This window comes from Cynoglossus semilaevis, chromosome 12 (assembly GCF_000523025.1).
Source record: "Cynoglossus semilaevis isolate Cse_v1.0 chromosome 12, Cse_v1.0, whole genome shotgun sequence".
NCBI lineage: Eukaryota > Metazoa > Chordata > Actinopteri > Pleuronectiformes > Cynoglossidae > Cynoglossus > Cynoglossus semilaevis.
The window spans coordinates 11,383,241-11,403,059 of record NC_024318.1 but is presented as its reverse complement, the minus strand read 5'-3'; the positions used below and the strand labels follow the sequence as shown (position 1 = coordinate 11,403,059).

Below are 19,819 nucleotides of genomic sequence, written 5' to 3'. Positions count from 1 at the left end.
CAAGTGGCTCTGACGCTATCAGGTGAATGAGTGGGTGATCTGCGAGCTACTATTATCTCAAGCATGCAAATCATAAAGCGATCTGTGCAGGTCACAAATATCCTTCTGGTTCAAGAGAATATTTGTTTTTTCTGAGAAAATCTCAACAGCTTTAGTTAGAGACAGAACTGTATACTTAAGTCAGTGTTATCACCCCTGTGGGCTTTCTGAGACGCTGAGGGTGTCCTTAATATTTGCGTAAAGCATCTATGCTAAACTGTCCAGAAACGCACAAGTCAAACCTCAGAGGAAAAGAAGCTCCAGGCAGACATTCAAAATTACAGCCCTCCCACCCCCGAGACACCTCTCATTTGGGGAAAGTACCTGTTTTATGTTTTCATTCTGTCTAATTCAACCATGAGTGATTCCTATAATGGAGCTTAATGACAGCAAGTCACATGCCATCAAACTACATCTTGAAGTACGCCTCATTCATCTGTTTAAAAACAGCAGCTGGAAATACTTCTCTGACAAGAACAAAACGATCTGCTACATAATTAGACCAGAAAAGTTGAGATTCAGATCAAACATACCAACGATGACTGTCAGCACAGCCAGGGTTGAGGCTCACCACCTCCTCACCTATTTTCATACCTGTAAAGCAGAAAAAGATTGACAACAGACACTGCATTGAGAAACAGAAATTAAATACAAATTGTCCTCAACATTTTGAACTTGACAAAAAGAGAGTGAAGATTAGCAGAGGTAAAGTGTGCGTTGACTGAGAAAACAAAAAGAAATCTTGCATAAAGCGATGCAGGCACTTTAACAAAGTAGAAAACAGCCATAATGTGGAACTCTCTCTCCATTACACAGGAGGAAGTGTGCCCCACTGATAACTGGATAAATGTCAACAAAAACACTGTGATACTGCTGTTAGCATCAATGTCCTTAACACTGCTGACAGGAGGCTAGCACATGTACTGTAGCAGCAGGGGGCATCCTTGTCAACTCCAGGTACCTCCAGCCTTAACTTTAGAATCATGCATTCACTGCGATGGGAGAGGTCTCTTGCGTGTCTTGTTACATAAGACTGGCGTAGGAAGTCATTGAGCCCCGACATTAAAAGGCCATTGGCTGGAAAATGTTTTGTCATTGTGAAGGTGACTCACAAGTGACTGTGATACGTTTTTATCCACTGTGGACTATAAATATTAGGTTTAAAAATGTTCCCACCTTTGACTGTTTCCAACTCAGGTCAGCAACAAACAAAAATCACGTATTATAACGTGGATCTGGGTTTTTCCAGGTGAGACACCGACGTCAGAGGTGTGTTTAACAACAGGAGCTGTGGTTTTCACATTATATCACTCACACCGACTGGAACGGTCATAAAATAATGCAGCAAGTAAACATCAACTAAATTACCATTTTCTGCATAGTTCTTCCTTTCCTGTAGAGTGGAGCTGATGTCATGTACGTCGCAGTAGGCTCGGACCAGACGCCAAAGAATTTCTGAGACCTGTCCAAACTACAGAAAAAGAAGTTGTTGTTTTTGTTTTTTTAATCTCGTCTCTGTATGCAGAAAACACAGACGGTACAGTATGACAGGTGACAGAATGATCATAAAGCTTCAGTAAACCTTTTCTTTTTGTTCCAACAGGATGCTGAGACCCTCCTGTTTTTCTGACTGTGTGCCGTGATGCAAACTGTCTATTTTATTAAGGAACACGGCTAGCTTGTTTGCAGGTTCTTCATCATCGCCCTCTTCGGCATCACTAAGCTCTTCTTCATCGGAGTCTGTGTATGCAGTCATGTACCTGAAAGTACAAAAAAAAAAACAAAAAAAAAAAACAGTTCGGTTGGTTCACCAGTGGCAAATAAACAGACGGGAGGCAGTATATATTTTGGCTCCAAGGCAGCTGAAAGGATCCCAGCTGCCTTGGAGCCAAAATATTTTCAGTTAGCAAGCTAATTAGCAATTCATTTTTTAATCAATGTTTTACCTCTCAGCCAGGTCATTTTAAACCTGCTTTAACATTTTTTTTTAATAACTAAATTTGATACAAAATGATGTGTCATTGTGCCACTTTTTTTCCCCAATGTTTAACTGTCTGTGTCCTTTATCTATCCTTTGCTATATTTATGTTTTTTCATTTCAAAATAATCTTTTATTGTTGCCTTTCAGTCAATTCCTAGGCTGACTTTTAGAAATAAAAATAAAACACAAGCAGAAATACTAAATCTGTCCGTAGCCCATGTATTATTGCAGTAAAACCTAGGAGAGATTAGCTTGCTTTACATGAGTAACACCATTAAAATACAGCGTACAGTATTTGTGTGCTACTTAACCGTATCCTTAAGTATTTCTAATCACCTTGAAAAACATTTCGACACCACTGCCTTAGCTGCATGAGAAGCTTAGCTTCGAAGACGTATTACCTTTAATCTCTGTTGGATTTCATATCATTTTGGGATATTGCTCCACGATCCAGACTCAATCTCAGCACTAACCCCTGAATAAACCATTAAACCTGCAGCTAACACATTTACCACATTTATTGGCCGATACAATACCAGAGCTTTAAAAATGGCAATGGGTGTGTATGGGTTTAATATGAATATTGACACATTTATTGTTGGGTTTTTTTTTCTTCTTTGTATAGAGGAGTGTTCGGTTAAAAAAAAAAAAAGCACCGACGTCTCAGTGCATCAGAGCAGTTACATTACTGATACCTGGACCATTCATTCATTCATACATTCATTCACTCAACTCATTCATTCTTTTAGTCATTCAGCAGGCTGTTCTCCCTCTCTCCCTTCCTCCCTCTGCGGCACCTATTTACTCAGTAAAGCTGGAACAACAGGCAGCACAGCACTGATTGATCAGCACATTCCTGTCACGCTATTCTGTGGCTCATGAAACACTCCGGCCAAAAAAAAAAAAAAAAAAGGGAACTCCTGTTGAAATAATACATGTTTATGTAATTAACCTACATTATCCATTTATTGTTTGTAGCAAAGCACAGCTGTGATGACAAAATATTGACTAGGACTTATTGCCAAAGAACACAACCTCATAAGGAATGTACCTGGAATAAGACAAGTTATTATTACCAACAAAAAAAAAAAAACAAATGAAATGGTTGTTTGTTTTTTACAGAACTGTCCCTTTAATTAAAGAAAATTCCCAAAGTATTTCTTGATTTTTTACAAGCTAAGTCCAAAATGGATATAAATCATTCATAATGTCCAGCTACTCAGTAAGCAGTTTTTTTACAACATTAAAACTTAATACTACAGTTTAAAAGAATTTCTGAAATACCTAAAATGTGACTTTGTTAATCAGGCCGGCATCACGCAATTTAGAGTTATCTAGGCTAGGCGTGACATTTGTCAAATCATCCACTAAGGAATTTCACAGGTTTAGTAAGCCAAGAGCAAAACAAGGTTGATGAAATAATTAACCATATTTCTGTCCACTGATCAACCACTGTTGTTAGTATCAAACCGTATAGTAGTAGTATATAGTATGACAGTATATACTATATTTGTGCAGGGAGCACAGTGATGTTGAGTTACTGAACCGGCTGTTTCTCTCACAAAGCAAGCAAGTTTAAAAAGCTCCCACTGAGTGAGGCCATATTGAGGGGCACAGGGTAACTCAATATGGACAATGGATGAGACAGACCAAGAACCTTGAATAAAACATGTCGTCCCAATTTAAAAAACACCTTCAACGCACTACAGTACGTTCAAGTTTGTTCAACAGGTGAGTAGGTAAAAGGAATGATGGCTGCTACTGCTTGTGACTGTGTACTCACAAAGTGAGATCATCCTTTCAGTGTCCTGACCCAAGGGGCAAAAGAAGGACTCTCTCAATGGGGCTTAGCAACAGCAGTCGCTACGGTTACACTGTGCAAAACAAAGCGGAGTTACCATCCCAACATCACCAGACCTTGGAACATGCGACCTGGATTATTAAGTCTGTGTAGCTGTGGTGACGGACAAATGAAAGCCTTCTGTATAACAATGCCAAAGGGTAACTGGTTATTTATTCTCCTCATGCCCCCGAAGGCCGGAAAGAGAGTTGCAACTCATTGAGCCACAGATGAACCCGCCTGTTAACATCATCATTTTGATTTGCCCTTGGTGTGAAATGTAACTTTACATTGGTGAAGACAGAACGTGACAATCCATATCTTGTATGTTAAAGCAACAAATCAGCAACACTAAAGCAGTGATCTAATAAAAGCACAGCTTTGGAAACTGTAAAGACAGGTGTGCTAATACATTTACAATAGCTCAAAAAAAGCGATTTTATCTACATAAAAAGTCTTAATCCATCGGGTAGGCGGGCCACCCAGGAAGAGTCTATCTGTGCTATGCTAGATGTCATGTTTTCTTGCAGGATGTTTTTCTTTTCTTTTTTTTTTAAGTCATTGATTTACAAAGAACAACAGCAGGAAAAAAACAAAACAATAAGCTTTCTTGTAGAGAAGTACTCTGGTGAAAGACTTTTTATTGTGGCTAAAGTTTGTGTGCTGAGCAGTAAACCTGTACCGAAACATGGTGTAAAAGTTTTGCCAACATACAATGTATACAGTAGATGTAGAGTAGAGTTTAAAAAAAAAGGTGAGATTTACAATGAGTTAGGGCAGTGAAACTGGGACACAATAGAACGTACCTAAAAACTATGCTAATTCACACACAGTGATGTATGAACCAATTATTATTGTCGAATCACAGTTGATAACAAGCTGATGCGACTGACAATTCTACTTATGTTTTTCAAATAACACAACAGTCTGAATTAGCCTTTGTTGGATTCCTGCAATTCTATATTGCATCACACACACACACACACAATATCAATCCTCTGTTCAGCTCAATTTCAGCTATAGTTTTTGAAATATTGAAAGTAGATCTATTCACAATCACCAGACCATTTCGGTAAATAAGACTTGGAGGGAAACGCCAGGCTGACTGAGAATGTGGAATGTGCCTGTAACGGGACACGTCCTCCTCTTTCACCTCATGTTTGTTTGGCTATAAGCTTTTCACTGAGGTATGAATCTGAGGATATAAATCTGAATGTCTCAGATGCAAACAGCTGCACAGTAGCATGAACCATGGCATCACAAGAGGAGATCGACTAAAGCCCTTAATCACAGAATCAATCCCAGAGCAGACGATGTGCTCCTTTTTCTCCTTCTGTGTGCGTGTGTTTGTGTTGACTGGGTTAGCATTTAAATCTGCTTAAATCAACAAGTATCCCTACACAATAACACTAGTTTTTTGGAAAAAGAAAAATGAAAGGCTAATGTCCCTAAGCCACATAAAAGCAACCTGAATAATCAACGCAGCAAGGAACTGTTCAAGGAATTACAAGTTCCTGCAAGACGCCTTCAAATAAGGCCTCTGACAGCTTGGCACCTGGAAAGGGTGATTGATGGCTCTCCTTATCTCCAAAGAAGTAGCCCTGAGGAAGCAGTTGTGACATGTGAGATGTCTATAAAGTAAACAGATAGAACTTAAACACACTTAGTTGATGCTTTTGATTTTAACAGTTTCAATCACCAAAACACTAAGCTATTTCCTTAAACAAACCTTTTTCAAACATGTGGCTAATTATGATATTTATAACACTTTTGTGGAACTGCATCAAGTGAAGATTAGCCATCTGATAAACAAACAATTACATGATATCTTGTGTATTGTTTAAGGGCTGCATGAATTTGTCAATCCCAGATGGAATAATATTGTTGAGGACTCAGGTTTCAACAAAGTTTTGAAAGTAACTCTTGATACCTTCTAGCAGTCAAGGCTGAGATGGTAATGACTAAAATCTACCAACTCTATGAGGCTACATTTTTATTTATACTACCGCATATTATAATAAAATATATTTCCATCATTTAGACTCACCAGAAATACAGTACAAACTGGTGTGAAACACATACTGTACATCAACCTGCTGTTTGTCCTTCTGTTACAAGTACAGCATATGCAAAAGAAAGCATTTTAGTCAAACTGAGGACTGTTGATTTATGATGATTATTCGTGGTTAATCCAAAGCTATTGTGGTATTTACCAGTCAAAATTTTAATAAATTGACCAATTGCCTACGGCACCATCTACTGGAGAGGGTGATGGCCTAACCACTCAGAGGACAAAAATAAACTATTACAAATAAAATGATGGGGGTGGCTAATCATAATCTCACCCAGGGGACCACCGTGGCAGGAGCTGGCTCTGTTTACACATCAGTCAATTAGGGTTAGCACAACTAGCAACAGTCGATTTGTCTTTGAAAGGAATCTACAAGGATTATCTTTAAAGACAGAAGAAAACATTTCAGCATCAATTTAACCATTTCCTGCACAATAAAATCCTTAAGTTCACAAAGCAGTCGTCCCACTTTAGGACTAGCTGTGCAAAATTCTCAATGGCTGGGTTTATACATACATGTCCCCTACTGGACATTCATTATTTCATGACTAAATGTGTGTAATATACACAATATACACAAGTTCAATAAATTCCATAGCAGGCATTTTTTCGATCTCGTACTTTGTACAAAGTACAAATTCTACTAGGTATTTTGAAAGTTTTGAAGTTCAGCGAAGCACATAATTTACTACACACTACTATTAGAATCGAATTATTTCTATCTGACAGGGATAGAATGCTCCGAACACACAAAACAGTGGAACAGAAGTAGAAGGAGAGCTCTTTAAGTCGATGTGAGGATTAGAGGTGGGACTGGCTCCTCTAGGAAAACGCTACTCATTCCCCTACGGGTTAGAATTTCTGCCACACTATTCCCACTGACTCACACACACCCTCTGCTCAACAAATAACAGTGCGGCAGAAAAGGCTTTTTAATTTTTGGAGGCGTGTACATGATGTGATTTTTTTAAGCATAATAACAGAAGCTGTAATTATGAATGTTTGATGCAGCCAACTACTGTCACTCTTAAAAGATTAAACCTGTGAACCACGACTGCTCGGAGGTGTCCCACGCATACAGTATACTCATTGATGTTTTATAAATAAAAGCAGGATGACCTCAAGCAGTTAGTCATCAAAGCAGACCAGCATGAAATACTTCATCATTACCCTCAGTGGAGGCCGACTTACAGGGCTGTTGAAACGAGTTATTCGTTACTTTCCTGGTGAAGATCTATCTTTGACGTATTAAAAGACTCACACTCTAAACTTCCCCATTGTGGGAGGAATAAAGGACTCAATTAAGGTTGTATTTATTGTCCTCACACCAGCCATCATAGCACATTTTAAATCCTTCAGAAATCATCAACTCTGCACTAAGACTACAACAGTAAATCTTTCCTAAAATCAACATATTTTCTTCCATTTTAGGAACTGTGCTCTCATTACTACTGCCATTTGCAAACACATTTTCTGGCATTCTTTTACCAACTTTACCAACTTTAGTGCAGACTTGCATCTCCCCTGATGCAGCTCCACCTGCTGTCTAACTACAGACTAACTTTGCAATGTTTTATTGTTTTAATCCAAGGGTTAGTCTCTGTCAGACCTCTTCAGTGCAGATGGACCTGAATTTGACATATACCCTTTTCCCAATGCATTGGACTTCTTCTTTACAGAACACCATGGAAATGGGATGTGCCATTCAGCTGCCATCTGCTAGTTAACTACACACATTAAAGCTGGGGTTAAGGTTTGAATGCAACTGCTGACAAGATTATTGGCATCTTAAGATTTAATAAAAGAAGCTGTAGTGGTAAATACAGTCAAAATATTTAAGGAGGGCACAGATAAAACAACACGATTATCTTTTCATAGATCTTCTAGTTCAACATCCCATCCCTGCATCCCTTCTCTAATCTGTCATGTCAAGTTCTGTCTGACCACTCAGCACATTAAATCCTTGGTTTTATCATCCCATAGCTGTTGATATCTGTTTATATACTGTGGGATTCTGAGTGGTAGTCGATTCAAAAGAAAGACATCTGTTGTTTATGTTACCCACGGTTGGAATAAGTTCAAGGCATTTTGCCTAGGGTGGAGGTGTGTGACTCGGCATGTGATGCTTGATTACTCGGCTGTTCTCTGCAGTACCTGAGGCGACCGAACATACAGTCAAAACTATAATTTAGTTCATGAAATGAGCAGGCAAGTTTAACTGGTACCGAAGGAAGGTCACATGACTCTTTTTAAAAGCCGCACGTTGGCAAATAAGTTAGACCAGGGGTTAAAAATAAACCAGGAATTTAATCAATATTTGACACCTGGTGAGATGTTAGTACTTGGCAAAAACCCACCATCACACTGGAGTTGTCAACATCACCAACAAGTGACATTCTCATCAAAACAGGCCCATCTTTATCTGACTCACAACCAGGAGGAATACAATCAACAAAGTCACAGGCAATCTGAACCTCAAACAGGAATAAATAAACATCATCAGCAGAATTAAAAAAAATAATTTTCTTTATCTGACTCACAACCAGGAGGAATACAATCAACAAAGTCACAGGCAATCTGAACCTCAAACAGGAATAAATAAACATCATCAGCAGAATTTAAAAAAAAAATTTTCTTACAATAAAATATGGTGGAAAAAAAAAAGTTTCTTTATGGTTAGTTTAGATGTTTGATGACAGTTTTAGTCGCACCACTCAAGTAATTTACGTGATTGCTTTATTAGGATTTTGCAATGTTCTTTTAACAGACTGGACAACAGTAAAATATTAAGATATTATTAATTTGAAAAAGTTAAATAATTATGTGAAAATCTAAATAACATGAAACTAAGTGGGGTTTTTTTGTTAATCATAAACCAATTTAGAACATGCACATGTGCAGTACAATAAAGTTGTGACAGGAGCTCAGCTGTTCCATCTCAGTGAAGCAGCAGCTTGTACGTAATGTAAACAGTGAAGTCTGCTGGACAAACCCTGTACTGAAGACAACAGCTCACAAATGTCAACACTCACAGCTTTACCACCATGACTTACCCAAACTCACATCTATTCCTTTTCATTGCATTGTATTAATTCTTATAGTAATACTTATAAGATGAGATAATACTTGATTATATCAATTATATTCTAATATTAGGTTCCTTAATTTGTCAGTGCTATAAATAAATAGGAGAAGACCTTTCGGTTTCCCCCTCCTATAGAAGTTGCAACAATGATGACCTGCATATGTTAATATCCATTGGTTTCAGAATCAATTCTCACTAATGTAAGTTACACTGAAGTATTGCGTCACTAAATCAAAACAAACTGTTATTTATTACAGTCCTGACTGGCTGTACTATTTAGTGGTTAGGTAATGAGAATAATTAGAAATTAAATGTGTTCTTGGAAATAACACACATAGGAACATCGCCTGATAGACTTTAACAGGACTTGTGCTGTTGTCAAAAACAAATATCAACAACTAAGGACACAAAATGCAAAAAACAAACAACTTTACTCTGAATTTAAAGTTGATCTTTAAGTTGATACTCACCCTCCCTCACTCTCTGCTTCCTCTGAACTTCGACCCTCACTTCTGGCTGCAGCACTGGCATGGGCTACCCTTTTCCTCCGTGTTGGTGTGGTCCTGTGCAAAGGGCTCGCTCGGTGGCCTTCTTCGTGCACCGTCAGCTCTTCTCTAACTTGCTCCTGGAGTTTAGGCATGGCGCTCTTCAGGGCTTTCATTTCCTTTTTCAGGTCTGACACACACTGGATCAGGGCCTCGAGGCGCTCCAGGACCTCGGACTGACCCTCAGAGAGAACAGGACTATCCACAAACATGACGTCACGGCTGTCTTCATTGGTGCGGTTAAGGTGAAAGCCTGCATATGAGTTCCGACGTCTGGAAGTAAAACCCTTGTAACACATCACTGCTAAACTGACACCAGCCACTCCTGCCAGTGCACCCAGAACCAGCATTTTGCTCTCCGACGGGTTCATCCTGGATTTCTACAAAGAATGAAAAACATTTCAGGTTATTTCAGGCGTGGTTACTGTAGATGTTTGTTAATTGTGTTTAATTTAAGTTTGTATCGACTAGCAGTCACTAGTCCGTGAATTTATATCTTAAGATTTAGAAATAAAAAAGAAACAGAGACAGAAAAAATAGAGACAGAACATTCAAAACAAAATTCCTTAGTGAGTACATGACCCTGTTCAAGGTAACTACAAGGACACAGCAACATGTTGCTCCTCTTGAAAGAAAACAGTCAAACAGTCCTAGTCATCAGGTATAATAAAAGAGTAAAAACAGGCAAGTAGGTGTGGTTGAAAAATTGTTAGAAAACTTTTGGTCCAAACATTATGGAGATTTGAAATAAAATTGGAAAGAATAAAAACACATCTATCATCAAACGTAAAATTCTATTTTAGAGGTTGTTGAATATTTACTCTCACGAGCTAAATATAATGTACTAGCTACATCTCTACTTACATACTTTAGCCATCATTAATGATATAATATAAACCGCTGCTAGATCACAGCGCCTTTCGGTCAAAACTGCCGCCGTTGACATCGATCAGGAGACAGCAGCTTACTTAAAACATCGTGGCGTAAATAATTTAATCACCACATCACGTGTAAGACGTGTAAGAAGGCAAACATACGGCCTGGTACTACAGCGTCTCAAACATGGCAGAATTAATACGTCTGGGTTCTCAGATTTTCCTTAATGTTGTTCGCATGAACCTAATCACACAGTATTTCTGAACTAATATTATCCTTAATCATTGGTCAAAGTAACAGCCTTGAGAATGTTGTCCTAGCCCTGGCATTTGTAGCTTTTAAAAATCTGACGTTCAATAAAACGCTTAAACCTCAAAGTAAAATGGTAAGAAAAAAATTTATACAAACAATCTCAAGAGTGACCATTTTTGCGACGTTAGTTTATTCGAATATCAATAAAATAGACAAAAATGACCTTACTGTGCTGGCTGGAACCAGAGTGGATGTGATGTATTGACAGCTCTCCTGTGCAACCAAGAAAATATTCCGTGCGGACACATGTGCTCATGCGCAAACTGTTCCGGGGCTACGTGGTCAATTTTAAAATATAGTTACTTAACGTTGGCAATAATTTCACCTGCGTCATTAAGATATAGTAGCTTGGGTTTCGAACAATTGTTAAAATGAAGAATATTATATATTCTCGGTCAAACTATTTTTCGAATTGATAATTAAAAGGTTTAACAAGAATTTTTTTTTTTTATTAAAGGTTAAAAAAGAAAAAGAAGAGGGACAAGGAAAACATACCTATATTTTCACTTTTATCTCCCATTTAGGGAAGTTATGGATTTCACTGACTATGTGTTTACAAAGTTAAGGTTTAAAAAATGATTTTTTTATTTACAATTTTGATGGGTGTATTTTTTTATTTAATAAAAAATGAATCTTTGATGCAGAACTTTCATGTCATGGCAAACAACCAACATTAGGTAGAATTAGTACGATTTATTTTTTCCTACTTGTCTATCATAAATTCTAGCCACAGCTGTCTAGTGTAAAACAACAATTATTTTAAGGTTAAGCACAAAGTATAAAAACATGGCCAATCCTACCTACAAATATGCCCAAGTTTACTCAGACAACAATTGGTTGTTTTGAAAATATATGTTACTTAAATGCAACTTGATACACAGAGTGGATTTGTCACCTGAAATGACTTAGTTAGATGATCACGTATACTTCTCTTGGCAGAAGTGCATGAACTCTCTAGGAAAAAGTTAAAAAGCACGCTTGGGAAGAGAAGAACAGGGAGTTCCCTTGCATAACAACATGTGGGGATTACTACGTGCAGTTTCATCCCTAGCCTTCAAACTATGTATTGTTGCTTAGCCCACAGCCTGCATTCTGCAAGCCCAGAGAACAAAAAGCCCACCTGAAACCTGGAGGCATGGTTGTGTTTGAAAAACTTTGGCTTGTGGCTAAGGGCTGGCCCCACAGATGTAGATGTGCTGATAAGAGAGTTGCATCCAAGCATGGCCTTGTACCCATCAGGTCAAAGCCAGCAGATAAGGAGACATTGTCAGTACTACTGTCTTTATCCACCCACTGTACTTTTGCCTTGGCATTCATATTACATGGGAATACAAATTAAAAAAAAGAGATTTTTGTGTTTGTTAAACTCATGGGAGAAGCACAAGGTGAAATAAAGCATTACTATCAGGATACCACTAAAAGACCACCGCATGTGAAGCCCAATTGTTCCCTGTCAGTTATGTAGTTTCCAACTACCGAATGTACAAGGATGTCTGCTGCAGTGGGGAGAAAAATAACCGTGTTTACAGATAGTTAAAAGATCCATTCAGCCATTAAGAGTTGGCAAGTGTTGCATAACAGAGCTCACAAATTGTGTTTGTAAGAAACAGGGAAAGTCCAACCCACGAGCCTACACTTGCTCTGTTGTGGTAGCTATGTCAGCTGCAGGCACTCAGTGTCCATGTATTAGCTTGTTATGCCAACGGAGCAAATCAATCCAAAACTATATATATATAAAAAATCTGTTGCTAATAAATCATTTTTTTACTTGGAATACAAACATGTTAGAAAAAAGTTTGAGTTATTTGAAATTGCAAATCAAAGACAGGCTGTGTTTATCCAAAACCGGGTGCAGGCATGCTAAAACCTGAAATTAAAGACTTGTACAACAAGCTTACCTGATCACACATGAAACTTGCATTGTGTATTTTCACAGTGAAGGTAAATAGACCATCAAGACAGTCAGGAAATATCCTGAAAGACCAGTCAACTCCTGTTCAAAGCTTGTTTACTTTCTTCAGGTTGTCTGGTACCATCACCCAAGCATGACCAACTCATGCTTGATGTACAGAGCTGCTGAATATTTTCTTAATCTTTCAAAGAATTAAATAAAAGTGGCGCATTTTCTATAAATGCCGTTAAGGTTTGCACTTTTACAATGGTTATAGTTGAATCTTTGTCTCGTCTTTTTTGCATTAGGGAGAGTGGTCTAATATTAGGCAGGAAAGGTACCACTACTACGCTTGCTGTTTGTCTGTTGTTATCGTTTGAAGATGGAGAAACGTCATCAAATTTTAATGACCAACAAATTGTCAGACCTGCCAAGAGACAAATCTATATCTGGCCAGCAGATGCCGCCAAAATACTTTGACTGTTTTGGCACAACTGACCTGAATATTCGTATTTAAACAATACCACCTACAGTATGTCAGGGACACCAACACTGTTAACACTAACAAAAGCACAGCGCGACAATCAGACTGCTGAGGTCACGGAACGCTGCCTTCGGACCAGGTGTTGGTGCTCCCCTAAACACCTCCAAGGCCAACTTGTCAACTTTTGGCATCAGAACAGATGAGAAACGGTATGCTAAAAAGAACCCACAACTTCAAGAACAGCAGAGATAGCAAGGATGCAAAATAACCAACTGATCACAACAGAAATTATAATTAAGTACAAACCTGAATGCACCCCAGGTCTCTTTAAACAGAATCCATCTTCGGTCAACTCCACAGAAATCTAGACCCACAGATCAGACCAATCAGTGCACAGATTAAAATGAACAGATTTAGCAATTTTCAAATGTGAAGAACGAACCTGAAGATGTCCTGTGTCTGAGATCTTTCTACTAAGGGCATTGGTTCACTTGGGCCACTTTCAGCCTATAGTCCAGTACACAGTAGTTCCAGAGCTTGTATGGATCCAGCTCAACCCATCAATCTCAGGATAGTTTGGGGGTAGCATTGACAAAAGGCTAACAGCCAAGCAAATTTACAGATATACACTGACAAAAAGTACAAAGTCAAGTATGTTTACATGAATATACATTGACAATTGGTACAAATGCAAGTCCATTAACATGAATATACAATGACAAACGTAAAAAGGAAGGCACAATTACATGACTTTTAGAGTCCTGGATATCGATGTTGATAGGTGTAGCTGGAATTCAGGTTGTCACTCTGGTCCGAAACAGGACAGCAGTTAAATGGCTGCAAACGAAACATCCAAACTTGTGGAAAAAGACCAGGAGATCCAAAATTGTAGAAAATGATCGCAATTGTAGAAGGACGAAATAGTAGAAAGATCGCATACGAGATACCAAAATTGTGGAATGTCGCAATTATATAAACTGCCAGTGAATTCTAAATAAAAATAAATAAAAAAAAGGTAAAATGTTCCTGAGATATTAGGCCACATTGAGAACAAACAACAGGAGACAGGTAGGCTTGGCAGCCAAGAGGAGGCGCTACATTGGCTCTGTACCCAATACTGGACATCAACCTTTTGACACAGTGGTCAAAACAAGTCATCCTCACAGTTCAAACTAAGCTCACTTCATCTTCAGAGGTGAGCAACAATATGCTAGTCAGACCCTGGTTCCACATCTGGTCCCATATATACACAGGTTTGAAAGTATACACTGGGGAAAGTCTGCTGCTACACTTATTACATATTATGGTGCATTAGACTCTATATATTTTAGGCTGAACAGTGGCCATTATGTCTACTGGATGTTGACCGACAACTAGCCATTTTTAGATGCAAGATGTTTATGAAAAAAAAAGGCAGAATAGAACCATAGATCAGCACAGCAGCTGGAAAAAAGGTCATGGGAGGTAGCCATGTAAGAGCGCAAGATCAGCACGGCGGCTGGGAAAGAACAGATCTCTTACCAGAGACGACAAAGTTTTGGACTCACCCTTTGTTGACAGCACCTAAAATGTAAGGATTGTTATTGCACACATATTGAGACAGAACATCATTCACATTCAATGACTACAAACTGCTGAGCCTAAAACCACTCCAGTCATTCATCCAGTAAGCCTTATCACACACACACACTGTAGACATTCTGATACCTACAAATACTGAACCACCATGGTCAGATATCAGACCCAGAGCCAACATTTAACTTCTTGCTCAGCAGTTTCACATCCACACCAATAAAAAAAGACCAGAGTGACAACTACCTTGAGCAGAGAGGCATCCACCTGTATGACTTTACAGACTGGCTAATCATCCTCCTATATATGGCTCTTGCTCCAAAACCCTGATTCAACAGCCTATAAACTCAAGACAGGAAAAACTAAAAGGAACCAAACAAGACAAAACAGAGGTGGCCATTTGCTGTTTCTACTGCTCTCTTTCATACACTCAAACACACACACACATGCACACAGCACAGCGCCCGCACAGAATAAGAAAAATGATGCGCCTTACTGTGTTGAAGATCTTCAGGATGACCATGATCTGGAAAATACAAAAATTAAAAAAAAGTCAGAGTAGACTCATGTTACTGTACTCAGATTTTGGAGTTAATTGTCAAATAATCACTTTCTTATTAAATAGAAAACCTGAATCCACAGATCACTCACCTTGTCTTTCAGTTTCAGGAATGGACTTGGACACTGGACAACTTCCACCTGGTCTCCATGTGCAGAAATCCCAATGGATCTGTTAGTTTCAAACATTGTGGATTAGAAGTTTAATACAATATAACCAGTTCCTTTTACAAATAAAATAGACGACAAAAAAGCTGTACTTTAAATACTTAAATGATAAAATATGATTGTGGGTTAGCCACGATTTTTAATTAGCAAAGCAAAAAGCTGAAAAAAAAGTGGTTTTCTTCCACTTTAAGTGAAGTCTAAGCTATTGAGCTGAAATGAATGACACTCAGTCAAAACATCTAAAAGTCACTTACCTTTACATTCCTACCGTTCATCCGGACCAAGTTCAGCCGTCAATTAGGAATAACTTTGTACACACGTGGCTTTTAAAGCAAGTGGCGAACTTTTTCAGCGTCTGACGTCACACGCCGCCACAAGATTTTTGCCTGTTTCGCCGCATATTTGTGACGTTTTATACTGGAAAAACAGCGTGATTGGCCCGACTACAGTGGGCGGGGCCCCCGAGCAGAGTTTGTTGTATTTAATTTCGGTGTATTGTGTAATCAAGAAAGCAATAGTGATAGGCTACTAAAAGCTTACCAATCAACAAATTATCTTATACATTAATTAATTAAATCTTGATGAGGACGCTGTGCAGATTCTGAGGTCGTGGTGGAGTGTCAGGTGTAGTCGCCATTTTTAAAAGGCGCGGGTTTGTTAGTGGATTCAGTCTCTAGGCAGCACCACACGCAGGCGCAGACACAGAGGACCGAACCCTAGTTACTACTGCCATGTCAACACACCAATGTGCAGCATTCATGTTTTTCTTATTTTTTCTTTTCATTTATCAGTGGTATTGTCATTCCATTTGCACTGTTGCCACACTTATATTAAAGCTCATTTGGAAAATCTTCTACCTGTCGCATGCAGAAAACAACCACTTGGTGGCGCCTAAAGAATCAGAAATGAGACGTTCCTACTGGGTTAACGCAAGGACCGGAAGCTTAGGTGGGCTTTCCAAAGAATCTTTGCACAATGTGCACCATGATTGTCTTCGTCATTGAGGTGGAATAATCTGTTGATATTGAGATCTGTGGTGAATATAAACACAGACTGTGCTGAATGTTGTAACTTCCAGACACAACACATTAGTGCTTCAGTGCATTATGGTTAGTAGAGATTGAGTCAGGTCTGCTGGTTTAGTTACAATGTGTCTGTTTTCTTTAGGTAAACCACAATGTCATAATTATATATTACTTAATATGCAGTAAGAATTGTGTATGCATTAAATCATTTAACCATCAAACTAAGGATATAAAGATAAAATAAACACACTGTTAAAACCTTGTAATTAAAGGATGTGGCAACACTCTTTAAAGATATGTTTTGTAAAAGTTAAGCACAAAGCTTTGTTTTTTTAAATATTCAGCATCACAAGCTGTTGTCAATCACAAATCAACTTTGAAATTTATTTTTTATATATTTATATATATATATATTTACATCAAATCCAGTTATAAAATCGTATTTAGCCCACCTGAGATGTATCTGTTGTTTCGGTGCACAACTCAATAGTTTTTAGTTTACTTTTAAATAAATTAATTCAACCTGGTATATGAAACTTGGTGGAATCAAACCCCAAACCTTTTGCATGCCAGGCAGTAAACTTAACTTTACTTAGCTAGTCGAGCCAAAAAAAGACAAAAAAAAAAAACCCTGGGACCAGAGGGTGAGACCAGTGATTTACAGCGTAAACCTGCAACACTGAAGAAAAGTCAAGTCTGACTTGAGTCATCAACATCAGTCTGAGGTCAAGTCAGGACCTGTGACTTAATTTCTGCAGAGCCAAAAATGATGGGCATATTTTTTTGTTAATTTTGGAGATGTATCATGAAAACCTTTGTACAAAAAAAAGAAAGAAAGAAAAAAGAATATATTACCGGAATTTTTGTTTAAAACCGGGTCATGACCTTAAACCTCAAATAAAGTTTTGCTCCTAAGTTTTGATTATTTCCGACTAACCATTGGCTTGACTAGAGAAAGATATTTTTCAGTGGTTTCTAAGACATCTTACAGGTGAAAGCAGTACAGAAACAGTAGCAGCATGTGCTGCCTGTACTGCTTGTCAGTAATTAGGCAAATACACTATCTTTTACATTATCACAACATTATCTTTTTACACTCACTGCAAGTGGGGCTAAAAGTTGTTGTCCATACAGCAGAGCTGAGAACCCTCGTCAGAACAGGCAAGTGTGAAGTCATTCTCATAAAACAAACTTCAGCGAGGTGGTGTCACTACATCACTGGAAGTTCACAAGGAGGTTGAGGATGGTTTATGGCCCGTAACACAATGATCTGCCCCAGCATCTAGCACAGACTTGCATTGTCTGAGACCAGTGAGGCCTTACAGAGGAAACGGGAAAACGTTTGCGTTATTTCTAAAACATGAGATAGTAAAAGTTACTGATGGAATTATGTGCATCACAAGAAGCAATAAAACATTTCAGAAAAGGTCAACGGACTGGACCAGTTTACTGTTACTGGATGGAATATTTAAGACTCTGGCACCGATAACACAATATAAATGTAAAACACTCACCTTTAATCTAAATGAGTTCTTGTATAAAAGGATGATATATTCATCATTTATCTGCATTATAAACTACAAGGATCTGAGTCATTTCATGTTACAAAGCTGTAGTACTATAAAATCAGACTTCCTTATATACAGTACTTACAATATTTTTCTTTACTTTTATATAAACCTTTCTATACTATAAAATAGTCTGAGGTGTATTTGCTTTTCTATGTAGTACACTACACTACGGTAAATTATACTTTGCTCTGTTGTACTATACTATAATGTGCTACTTTATTTTCTAGTACTTAATGACAGTATGGTGCTTCACTGTACTCTACTACACCTTTATATACTTCAAATTGCTGTTAGGGTTCATAGTTTTACTATGGTGCCCCGTACTAACATTACAGAATACTACACTATACTACATGACCTATGGTATACTTCTACTGCACGCTTCACACAATTTGTGGTTTGTAGTCGTAAAGGATGCAGTATTACTTAAATAAGGATGGACAGAAACTGTCTTGTAAACATGGGAACTGCTGACGATATAGCAAACACGTTGAAATAATATCCACAGCTCTGCCACAGCCTCATAAATTAGCTGGAAAAGAATAATGGCCGGAGGTATTGAAATAACAAGTCACCCAGGAGACAATGCGTTTTCTGCCCTCCTCTTCTGAAGCTTCACTTTCACATGTTTTTCTCACTCCGGCTCTATTTGTGTGGTTGCTGAGTGAAAGCCATCACAGTGGCAGAGAGGACCAGAATAGCCGTGGGTGGGGAAGGCCAGCGGCCTTGCATGTGGGCTGCTGAGCTGTGAGCTCTGTAGTGTCTCTAAACCATCCACTGGCCGGTGGAATGGAGGCTGCTTCCTCATGCATGCCAGTGGTCAGAGCCAGGCCTACACACCCTCAACTATTTCTGTCCTCCTCTGACTTTTCTTTTTTTTTCATCTGCTCTTTTCGTTGCTTTTCTTCATCCTGTTTTATCTCACATAAAGCTGGCCTATGGGTGTATAAATCAGCTGAAGTAATGTTAAGAAGATGAAGGCAGTGGAAACAATCAGGGAAACAGATAGAGGTTTAAAAGGGTTGTGAGAAAAGCGTCTTCTAAAAATATAAATAATTGCAATAAATACAAGGTTTTTACATCAGGTTTCTCTTGGTTATTTCCCTCTTTCTCTTTTGAATCATTAAATTATGATAGATTGAGTGTGGCTTTGTTTGGTAACAAAACTATATTAATTTATTTTCCTTCCAAATGAATTGATTAAATGAAGGGAATTAGTAAAAATGTAACCACTAAGTGATAAAAAAAATCTTTAAAAAAAACAACCTGATACTCTAAATCAATTAAGTCATGTCTGGAGGGAAATGTAAGCATTTAGGAGAAACTGAGGAGGAAATTCCTTCATTGTATGAATCACAGCATCAGTCATCAACACAAAATGCTATTTCAGTGAACACTGACATTCCAGGTATATTACTGTCGCTAGTCATAGTTGTGGTTTAGCCACTGCTTAAGTTGAATGCAATCTGTATTAAATTCTGTCGGGTCATTTGAAGTTCTTCTAAGGAATCTTTATTAATACTACCACAACTTTCACCTATTCAGCTCTAAGGGTTGCTATAATTTGGCTAACTTGGCTTTTATCATCATTTTTCATTGTATCTTTTTTTTAATATTTTACTGTTAAGTTTAAGTTTTCTTTTTGGCCTATATATATTTGTTAGATAGGGTTCACAATTTTAGCTTTAGCCACCACGTAGGCTAACTTCTATGTCTTTAAACCCATTCCAAGAAAACTCATTTGAATGATTTCTTTTGGCTACCTTTAACCGTTTAGCTCACGCTTCTGTTATCCTCCTTA

The 19,819-nt window shown here is 38.1% G+C and overlaps 1 protein-coding gene across 6 annotated transcripts in view; it reads right to left on the bottom strand.

Moving 5' to 3' along the window:
* rmdn2 (regulator of microtubule dynamics 2) overlaps positions 1 to 15,976 on the bottom strand; it is a 29,606-nt gene extending 13,630 nt beyond the window's left edge. Inside the window, exons 1-10 of one of the 6 annotated variants that reach the window (XM_025060840.1) lie at positions 15,677 to 15,976; positions 15,348 to 15,426; positions 15,193 to 15,222; positions 13,871 to 13,961; positions 13,567 to 13,753; positions 13,431 to 13,488; positions 9,487 to 9,941; positions 1,622 to 1,799; positions 1,408 to 1,510; positions 573 to 633 (exon numbers count right to left, since the gene is read on the bottom strand). In XM_025060840.1, the coding sequence (XP_024916608.1) occupies positions 573 to 633; positions 1,408 to 1,510; positions 1,622 to 1,799; positions 9,487 to 9,932 (788 nt within the window). In that variant the 5' untranslated portion in view covers positions 9,933 to 9,941; positions 13,431 to 13,488; positions 13,567 to 13,753; ... (2 more) ...; positions 15,348 to 15,426; positions 15,677 to 15,976. Of the gene's footprint in view, positions 1 to 572; positions 634 to 1,407; positions 1,511 to 1,621; positions 1,800 to 9,486; positions 9,942 to 10,912; positions 11,017 to 13,430; positions 13,489 to 13,566; positions 13,754 to 13,870; positions 13,962 to 15,192; positions 15,223 to 15,347; positions 15,427 to 15,676 lie in introns of those variants that run through there. The other 5 variants (XM_025060839.1, XM_025060838.1, XM_025060837.1 and 2 more) reach the window with 5 other exon arrangements.
* Positions 15,977 to 19,819: the final 3,843 nt, after the last annotated feature.